This window comes from Phaethon lepturus, unplaced genomic scaffold, assembly GCF_000687285.1.
Source record: "Phaethon lepturus isolate BGI_N335 unplaced genomic scaffold, ASM68728v1 scaffold8431, whole genome shotgun sequence".
NCBI lineage: Eukaryota > Metazoa > Chordata > Aves > Phaethontiformes > Phaethontidae > Phaethon > Phaethon lepturus.
The window spans coordinates 58,848-68,721 of NW_010519870.1; the positions used below are offsets into that span (position 1 = coordinate 58,848).

At 41.3% G+C, this 9,874-nt stretch overlaps 1 protein-coding gene across 1 annotated transcript in view; it reads left to right on the top strand.

The window, feature by feature from the left end:
* UMODL1 (uromodulin-like 1) overlaps positions 1-7,296 on the top strand; it is a 53,400-nt gene extending 46,104 nt beyond the window's left edge. The window contains exons 19-21 of the mRNA XM_010297194.1: positions 760-919; positions 4,332-4,416; positions 7,109-7,296. Coding sequence (XP_010295496.1) covers positions 760-919; positions 4,332-4,416; positions 7,109-7,296 — 433 coding nt within the window. The remainder of the gene's footprint in view (positions 1-759; positions 920-4,331; positions 4,417-7,108) is intronic.
* Positions 7,297-9,874: the final 2,578 nt, after the last annotated feature.

Below are 9,874 nucleotides of genomic sequence, written 5' to 3' on the forward strand. Positions count from 1 at the left end.
TAAAATGCCTTTTTTATGTGTTCTCATCATTCATATACACAGTCCTTTAACATTCTGACTGGTCATACCTTTTTGAACAAGGAAGGTAGGTATGAAAAGAAAATATTTTCAAAGGGCAATATGGTAGTTGTTTGAGTTTGGTTGTCTTCCTCATAGTTTTGTGAAGGAATTGTTCTTTTGACCTGAAGAAATAGATGGTTATGGCAGTCAGTAGTGAAAGAACATTGAAAAGTGTGTGCTTTATCTATTTCTCTGTGGTTCAGAGATTACCAAGAGCTTATGTGATTCTCATCAATGAAGGTGTAGGCGAGTTGATTCCTATGTGTTGTGACTCACAGACAATATTAATGCAGCCTCTGGTAAAAGAGGAGGTTTGTTTCTGTCTCGATCCCTGATCTCACCCTGATGTCATATTCCCTGGGTTTACCCGCCACCTTAAAATAGAGGATAGTCCTTTTGCTGAGTAACAAAAGCCATTCCTTTTCATATGATGTTCTTTCATTTTGTGTTTGGTGAAGCCAAGTTTAAATCCTTCTTTCTGTCACTCTTACAATTCTCCAACTACTCCTCGAATCTCCTGTTCTATTTGGATATTCTGTGAGAATAAAACAGCACCTGCTCTCTCTGCTGGAGAGTTGCTTCATGGCAGGTCTGGCTGCAGCTTTCTAAAGGAGCCTTACAACCTGAGTTATGTGCTAAAACCACAACATACTTTCTATAGCTTTAGCTGCTCTGTATGATTTTTCTCTTCCTTTTCAGCTGTCCCATCCCAAATACATACACCACACTGCTTGAGAATGGGAATTCAAGCAAAGCACAGTTTAAGATGAAAATTTTTTCGTTTGTCAACAATTCTGTGGTTTACTTACACTGCAAAATTCATATTTGTATGGAGACACCAGGAAGCACCTGCAGGACGGTAAGTGTTTTGCTATTTTTCTCCGATGTTCCATATGCAGTCCTGCTATGGAATTGAAGGAGTAATGTTTCCAAGCTGGGATTAAAATAACTCTTAAAGTTTTCCTTTATCCTTTGCTGAGAGCAAGGAGGAGTGCGGAAGGACCACAACCATATGGAAGTGTCCGTCTTTCTTCCTGATCCTCACCCTTGTAGCTAAAAGCATGGAGCTTGCACAGAAATGGGTATCAAAGTTGGGGAACCTGAGAACTGAACCTTTCATCTCTGCATAGGGGTGGCTAGAAGGCAATGAACAGAAGTTACAATGCGGTAGAAATGTGTCAGCTCAGATGGATAAATGAGGGGAGACCTTATCGCTCTCTACAACTACCTGAAAGGGGGTTGTGGCGATGTGGGTGTTGGTCTCTTCTCCCAACTAACTAGTGATAGGACGAGAGGAAATGGCCTCAAGTTGCACCAGGGGAGGTTTAGATTGGATATTAGGAAAAATTTCTTCACCAAGAGGGTGGTCAAGCATTGGAACAGGCTGCCCAGGGATGTGGTGGAGTCACCATCTCTGGAAGTGTTCAAAAAACGTGTGGATGTGGTGCTTTGGGACATGGTTTAGGGAACATGGTGGTGCTGGATTAATGGTTGGACTTGATGATCTTGAAGGTCCTTTCCAACCTTAGTGATTCTGTGATTCTGTGACATGTCAGAAAAAAAGCAAGCAGACATATTGGCAGTGTCAGCAGCAAAGTCTGAGTAAATTGATTTGGGATGTTGTTCTGTCCTTTTTTTCCCCTAGAGATTTGCTTCTCCAGGTGAGGGTTCAGGTGCCAGGAAAGGAAGCTTGGTGGCATTAAGTTTCTGGGACCATGAATCTAATAGAGTTTACTATGGCTTTTTAAAGCCCTATTTCTTTTTAAAGCAGTAAACCAAGCAATATTTTGATAACAACTTCAGTTTCTAATTGTCTGTGCTCCAAAGCATTGCTTTGTCGCTTTTTAGTCCTAAGTAAGTGATACACACTTCCTCATCTAAAAATGTGTTGCTACCACAGAAATAATAAAAAATAAGTTTTGCTGATGGAGCTTTTTTTTTCTTCACAGCAGACACAGGAATTCTCTTCTCCCTCTGCCAACCTTCCTGGCTTTTTGTCTATTAAGGATGTTTTCATTAGCAGTTTGGTGTTCCTCCATTGTTTAACACTTTCCTCTAGCTCTAAATAACTCAGTTTAAGCCCATTATAAAGCAAATGACCTCTTCCTAAAAGATTAAAATGGCTAGCAGAAGATACTTGTTTCCTTTCTCAAAGTATAAAGCTTCCTCCAGATTAAAAAAAAAAACCAAAACAACAGTAGGGACAGGAAACATGACTGACAGATGGCAAGATGGCTCCCGGTTTCACAGCTGAATTTGCATGTTAAAAATCAGTGCTTCAGCAACCCCCAGCCTAAGCCCTCCTTTGGAGGAGGTGGACTGTATGTCCTGCACAGCTGCAGAGGGACATGGTGGTGGGTGCATGGCAGGGGAATAAGAGGGATGGGCAGGGACTGTGTGGGCTGGTGTGGCCGCTGTAAGGAATCAAGCAGTTGCTTTGCTAGGAGTTTGTTAGAGCAGGCTTTAGCTGTATGGATTAGAGTTTAGCAACATGGTTAACTAAGGGACTGGCTTTCATCTGAATTACAGGGGTCTGTGATGGGGTAATTCTGCTAGCCCAAGATGAGGTTTGATTGAGATTGACATCTGCAGTAAACAAGGCACAGAAGAGTTAATCAGTGACGCCCTCTTCTTTCATATATTCTATACTATTCATATATATTTGAGATATATTGTTCTTTCTCCTATACAAAATTTCCCCCCTATGAAAAGTTAGTGAATTCAGTATCTTGGACTGAGATTAAAATGTTACGTGGAGAAGACAAGTGCTAGGCACATCTACACAGGATGACAACAGCTTTTACAAAGAAGGGAGGGGGAGCTGCAGGAGGTGCAAAGATCAAGAAAAACGGGAGCAAGAACAGAGTATATTTGGAAATAACATGAGATGGCTGGGAAAGCGCCTAGGGTCTGGGGTCTGACCCTCTGATCTGTCTGCCACTCTGTAGAATACTGACTTGCTTCAGGGGAGATTTGCTTCAGCCTTTTGCCCACAAAATTGAGACTTACATCTTATATTCTTCTTCTTATCCAGTCTTTTTATTCCTTGTTTTCTTGTTCAAAGAGAGTAAGGTGCTCTAAAGTTTACAGTAGAAAGAAACAGACAGGCCGGGGAGCAATGTAGTAAGAAATGAGTAAGAAGCATGACTTTGAATGGGAAGAAGAGCAATGTGCCACCTCCATGCATATGTTTGGTGGAATGTGGCTGCTCTATGGCCACGTGGAACCAAAAAATCATTGACATCAGGGAGCAGCTCTGTAACTGTATTCTCTAATGACATCACCTAGCTGGGAAAGCTTATTCAACGGCAGGCCAAAGTTGCAGCTTCATGGGTATTTTTAGGGGGGCTGACCTGGCTAAAGACACTGTTGCTGACAGTGATTTGTAGAGGTTTTTCAGTATAACCAGCCTGGTAAGACTGCTGAGACATTCTTGTGTAGACAAGCAGGTCAGACACTCTTGTGCTTCCTTGCTTTCTTTTGCTGATTATAGTATGGTACTGCAGTTTCTCTGGTTTTATGTGACTTCCAGGGGAGCCACAATATCTTTTGAATAACCTCAGCAGGCTATGGTTCCCATCCGAGATCTTTAGGTTACAACTTAAAATAAAAAGATAGCAAACAAACTGAATGGTGCTACTGAAGAAGTGTGCAGAAGATGAATGTGCTGTGTGTCCTGCAAGTGCTGCTCACACAAAGCTAAAGCATCTAATCCCCAACATTTCATGGGGCAGGGCTTTCAAACTAGTAATTCCCAAATTAGTAGTGCACATGTCACTGAAGAGTTGTGTGTTGCTTAAAAATGACACACAGTTTGGCAGAGGCTGAAAGCTGCTGCTGCTTTTGCTGGTGCTGGTTGTAGTATCTGCTGTGCCTGCCATGGGCAGTAGAAACATCCAAATCAAAATGTTTGCACAACCCTGGCATATATAAATAGTAAGAAGTTTATTCTCCCATAAGGGTTCTCTAAAACAAACAGAAAGTTAACGAAAAGAAAGAGATTGCCTGTGTGAAATGTCTGTTCACAGCAGTGTTTTCCAGTGTGACAAATTACAGATTTTATACAGATGTTTCCCTAATGTAATTTCTTTTGAGCTTCCATTTGGTACTTATTTCAGTTTAACAAAGCATAACATTAAGAAACAAAAACTCCAGTGAGTGAGAATAGCATTGGGCTTTCACATACTCATCAGAAGGTTTTTTATTTTTAATTAGTAAACCATATTACTTGTTGGAGTTTGAATTGTTGGAGTTTGCATTGATTGTTGCAGAGGTGCCATGCGGTTCGATCCCTGAAGACTGGTGAAACCATTGCTACGCATAGAACATCCTGGGGACCACTGTGTAAATCGGCTGGTGAGTTATGAATAAGTGCTTACAAAACGGGGACAGAGAGTAACTATCATTTCAAGATTCTTTTTGAGTGGTAAAGGAACCTGAAGACCTGTGATACAAGGCTTTCATGCCCCTCTGCATATTTTTCTGAGGAGCAGGCATTGTACTGAAGCCATGTGGCAGTGTGGAAAAGCATGTGCCCTCCTTGATGAAGTGACTGTCAGATTGTCAAGGGAATGTAGAAAGGGAGAGGAAAAAGTGCTTTGTGTAGCCATTTGCACAGGGTAGCAAGTATAACAGCCACAAAATCAAACAGTTATTGCAATTATAAAGTGTGAAAGCAGTTTGAACCTTTTAGATTGCAGTCAGTTTTTCAAGTGTTTACACCGTTGTTAGACCGCAATTATATTGATCTCTGAAGCCCAAAGTCAGAGGAGATAAGAGACTGTATTGTCGTGTTTCCTTAGGCTCCCTGGTATTGACTTCATTACTACCATGAGGGAAAGTGGCAGAGCACAGCTGATCACAGCACCTTGGTTAATGTGGTGGAGTGGTACAGTACAGGTTAACAGAGAGTGAACACCAGCACTGCGTACAATCAAGGCCAAATTTGTTACGCATCATCTGCCTCTTCTGCATTTTCCCCAAGTGATGTTTTCAAGGGCACCTGTGGCCTCTAACATTTTCAGTCATTTGGCCTCCTCCGGCCATTTGCATTCATATCTTCGTAGAGTAAAGCACTCACTGAGAGTCTTTGTACACACCAATGTCAGAGTTTTAACACATGGCTATTGTGAATAGACGGAAGTCACCCCCTTTCCTCCTGCTGGTTGCCTGTTTTGCCAGTCACTTAACGTTCTTCTGACTGTGGAGATAAGTTAATGATGCACTGTCAGTGGGTTCAGGGTATTTTTTTCTCCTCTGCTATGACAGTCACAATGTTCTTTTGGACCTAGAAACTGGCACTGATTTAGCATATTGTATTTTTCTTCCACTATATGCAAGTCTGCTAGTATAGACCTTCAGTGTTCATTTCTGAACTAGCTCTTTTTTTAAAACTTAGCAATTAATACAGCTTTCTTTGTACAGCACTTACATCAAGTAGATCTCACTCCCATTTCACTGGAGATCCCAGTGCATTTCTAATATTGAGAAAAGGTCATTACAGAAAAGGAACTCTGGTGAGGGGAGCTTTATTTGGGTTGTACTATATCAATTCTTAGGCAAAGGTGGCACTACTAGATGTTGTCTCCTATTTCCAGTTTGGATGCTTACATCACATTTTAAGTGTGAGGCTAGACCTAGACAGTGATATGCATCTCTGCGTTGAAGGAGACAACATGAATTATGATGTCAGGTAAGCTGTTGCAGTGAAACATGGAAAAAACTTTAACTACTCTGCCTATACTGCTTGGCTACATGCTATAGCAAAGACCACTGACACGTCCTCGGGAAGGCCTGTTCTGTCTGTGTCTGGCTGCAGGCTGCCATTTCCACCGTGCTGCTTCTTTCTTATTCCTTTCTTTCATACTGAAATTCAGAAATAAGCCTAAATATATTATTCTACACTGCCTTGGCCTGTCTTGTAATGGTGCCCTGGATGCTATGTAGCTTGGACACCACAATTTCATACCTCTGTGGCTGCCAACAGCACCCTTTGGCCAAAGGACTTGTCTCTAATTACAGGCGTGTATGCATTAGTATTTGTCTTCTGTGCACCTCGTGCACCAGGTACTGCACAAGTGCTTAGCTAAACAAGTGCACTTATTTATGTATGCAGATAAATAGATGTTTGTAGGTGCATCAAGCATTTACAAAAATGATTAGAAGTGTGCAAGAGTACGTGTACAAACATGAATAAAGGGAGAAGGGTTCTGCTTGCAGATTTGGACAAATACATGGAATTGTCTACATGTGAACTAGGTGAACATGTTCTGTCAATGGTCAGTGGAGCCTAGGGAGACAACTGGCAACAAGGGGCTTGACTCTTGCCCACACCTAGGCATTTAGTGCTCATGACCCATGGTGCCCCATTCTTTCCTTCTCCTCAGTGTCTGGGTGCTATTACAAAAGGCTACAGGTCTCTTGCAGGTCCCATGCCATGCCTGTCAGACCTGTGCAGACATTGTAGACACCCTTGGACTTCTCAAGTGGCACCAGATGCCTATGCTTAGGTTACAGGGTTGAGCCCACAGTGACTACTTCAGTGTGAATCACCTGCCTCCACTGACTGTCCCAGCCAGATCTCTGCTGACTAGAATGGGAGCCTGGAGACCCAGCACACGTGGAGAATCTTTCCCAATGAGATAAAAGCAAATCAAGTGGTTTTTAATAATCATAGATGAATGGGGGCAGGATTAAGATGGGAGAATGCTTCACCTCTAAGGTCATTCTGAAAGTAAGGTAGCATTTCAAGTAGTCACCAGTGTTGATCCTTTCTTATTTTAACAGAACATTGTAGAGTAGAATTCCAAAGACACATCACAGTCATGTCTGCGGGGACTGTACACTTGTATGTGAAAAGAGAACTTGGACCGTGACTCACAGACCTTTCCATGAGAATCACCCTCCCTAAAAGGCTGATTCACTTCTACATCACAGCTCTGTGCTTCAACATGTGTGTTGGCTAATTTGTAGGCAAGGCTTGTTTCTTACCCCAGGAAAAGATTTATGAATTTCAAAGCTTTTTTCCTTCACCTCTTGTGTTTTTTAGCATCTGACTTGAAGAGAGAGAAGGAGGCTGGGATGGGAGTTGGATACATCATCCTCATTGCTTTTGCTGTGTTTGGTTCTGTGCTGGGAGTTGTGAGCCTTCTAATTTTCCAGTACCAACGAAAGATGCATAGATACAACTTCAGAATCAAGTCTGACAACTTCAGCTACCAAGTGTTCTACAATTAGCGATTTCCAGTTTACCAGGTATAAGTACTGAATCATGATCAGTCACTTTTTTTAGCTGTTTATCTCTTCCTGAAATGGTTAAATACTTGCAAATGAGCATCTTCTGTTTAAGGGTATTTGAACCTCCTGTCCTTTTTGCTGTGGGTGAAGGTCAGAGAAGTAAGAATGAAATTCCTACTATTCTTGCCTATTTTCAAATGCTGCAGATGTCAGAGGAGGAAGACAACCTTCTCTTCCTCATCTTCCCTCATGGCTTCAATCTCAGAATAAATGACACAACACTTTAGAAGAACACCAATAAACATTTCCACAAAAAGCATATCACTTTTGGTTTTGGATCATGGATTAGTATAATAAAGGAGAGAAACTTTACTACTCTCTTTATGAATCTGCTTCAGAAGCTACTTTGCTTCAGAAGTTATCTCTTTCTGCAAAAGCTTGGGTTTAATTTTTTTTTTTTGACAGAGTGTTTTTCAAGAGAATAGTGGGATGTTAGACATAAAGAGCTTGAAATATTGATAATGCATAAGTGCTTACAAGTGCCGGCAGAGAGTCTGAAAAGACAGCTCTGAAGAGTGTTAACCACGACCACACGTTCTGCCTCTACAACTTGGGAATTTAACACTTTTCCAGAATACCATAGGATTCAGCACTTTTTCTGTAAAATAAGTGTGTTCTAGCTGCTCACTACCCTTTGTATGTTTGTCACTTTAAGAGGAGGAGAGATATGTGAGAAAGCTGTCTTGCTGAAAAAGAACATCTAGCATTGCTTCACAGCTCAAGGATGTTTACTGGGGATCTAATCGAATTCTGTTCCTAGGAACAGGCTTATTTGACATAGTTACCAGAGTTAGTCAGTAACTTTTTCCTTATGGAGGCCTCATACATGACAATGCTGCTGCCAGGACCACAGTAAATTCACTAGACTCATCATGACGGTATTTGCAGATCATTTAGTTTGCTTCACTAAAGTACAATAGAGCTTAATATATGTCACAGAGAAAGGACAGGGAAGATTGTACCCCAGCTATCTGCCTGTAAAGTCTTGAATAGTCACTATTAGCTCTGTTTCCCCTGGTCTTACATTACGGAGACCACCCTCTGTAGTCATCTATGGGCAGCTCCTAGGAGATCACTGTAGGTAAGGGCGATGCTCTGATTGCTTCCCAAAGGCTGTGCAGGGCTGCCTGTCAGGACCCCAAAGAGAAGGTGCCCGGGGCTCCTTGGTACAGCTCCAGCAGTTGTACCGTTCCATCAGTGATACAGGTCTCACAAGGGAGCCATAATCCACCGTAAAGGGCATATCTAGGTCCATTAAATAAAAACCTATATATGAAGCCTCTAAGTCTCTCCACAGAGAGAAGAATGGCTTGTCTTCATTCATCATTCTGTTCTCATGAGTGGTCACAGGTGATTGCAACACTTGATAGTAATGGGAATTCTGGAGTTGTGCAATGAGGTTTTAGCATTAAGGATATTGTCAGGCTCCTAACACTTACACGTAATCAGCATGTTGGAGTCTCAGCTAATGGCTCCTTTTAGATGCTGGAACTACTCAGCTCTTCTTTCCTATGTATTTACATTTTTGGAAAGGTAGTTGATTACCTTTCTCAATCATTATTAGTTTCATATTTTATTTTTTCTAGTTGGACCATGTTTCTTCATGATGGTGGTCATGACTGGTTGCAACACTGACTCTTCCAAATTAATGTCGCATATGAAAGGCTTCTGTATCCCTCTTTTTTTTTTTAATTTTTTTTTTTTTTTTTTTGGCAGCAGCAGTCTGGCTCTTCCCTGGTGTCCTAAGAACTACTTGTGTCTGCAGCTCCAGGTTGAAGTGAATTTTGGCAGTTAGTTCCATGTATAAAATAGAAGGGAAAAAATAAAGGCTTCTTCATGGTTCTCTATTCAAGTTCCAAGATTTGCCTCTCCCACTGCCATTACTATTGACATGCTGCATGTTTCTATAAATAATCCAGGAAGTAAATCAGCAAACCCTTATGCAGATTTCCAGTTTGTAATTCATTGTTTACTTATGGTGAGGTTGAAACTTTGAGCTGCAGCAACATTGAAGACCTAATTGTGCAACGCCTTAAGTATACAGAAGCTGGAGAAGAAGTAATGGATTTACCATCAAATAAAGAAAAAGCACCATGAATCTGGGCCTTAACCTACTCAGAGTGTTCTTCAGCATGAGTTTTGAGATTTGATTGTAAATTTTTTAATTGGTAAGGACTCGGTGGAAAAAAAAAACGCTAAAAAGAAACTATTTTTGCTATTGGCAGCCCATGTTTTTTTCAGATAAGTCAATTGGTACCTATGTATTTTGTTTAATTAGACCACAATGATTGTGCAGTTGAGTCACAGAGTGCACTGCCCCCCTAAGTGAGAGCACTCCAATTGCAACAGAGTAGTTATAAATTTGAGATGAATTTTGCTTGGTTGCAAGACCCTGGCGTTGATGCAGAAGCAAAGGTTTAGCTTACGTGCCCCACTGGATACAACAACAGTCTGTTCAGCTGGATAAACTGGAACAAAAAATCTTTTCTACACAGTAAGCATCTCCTGCAGGACTCTT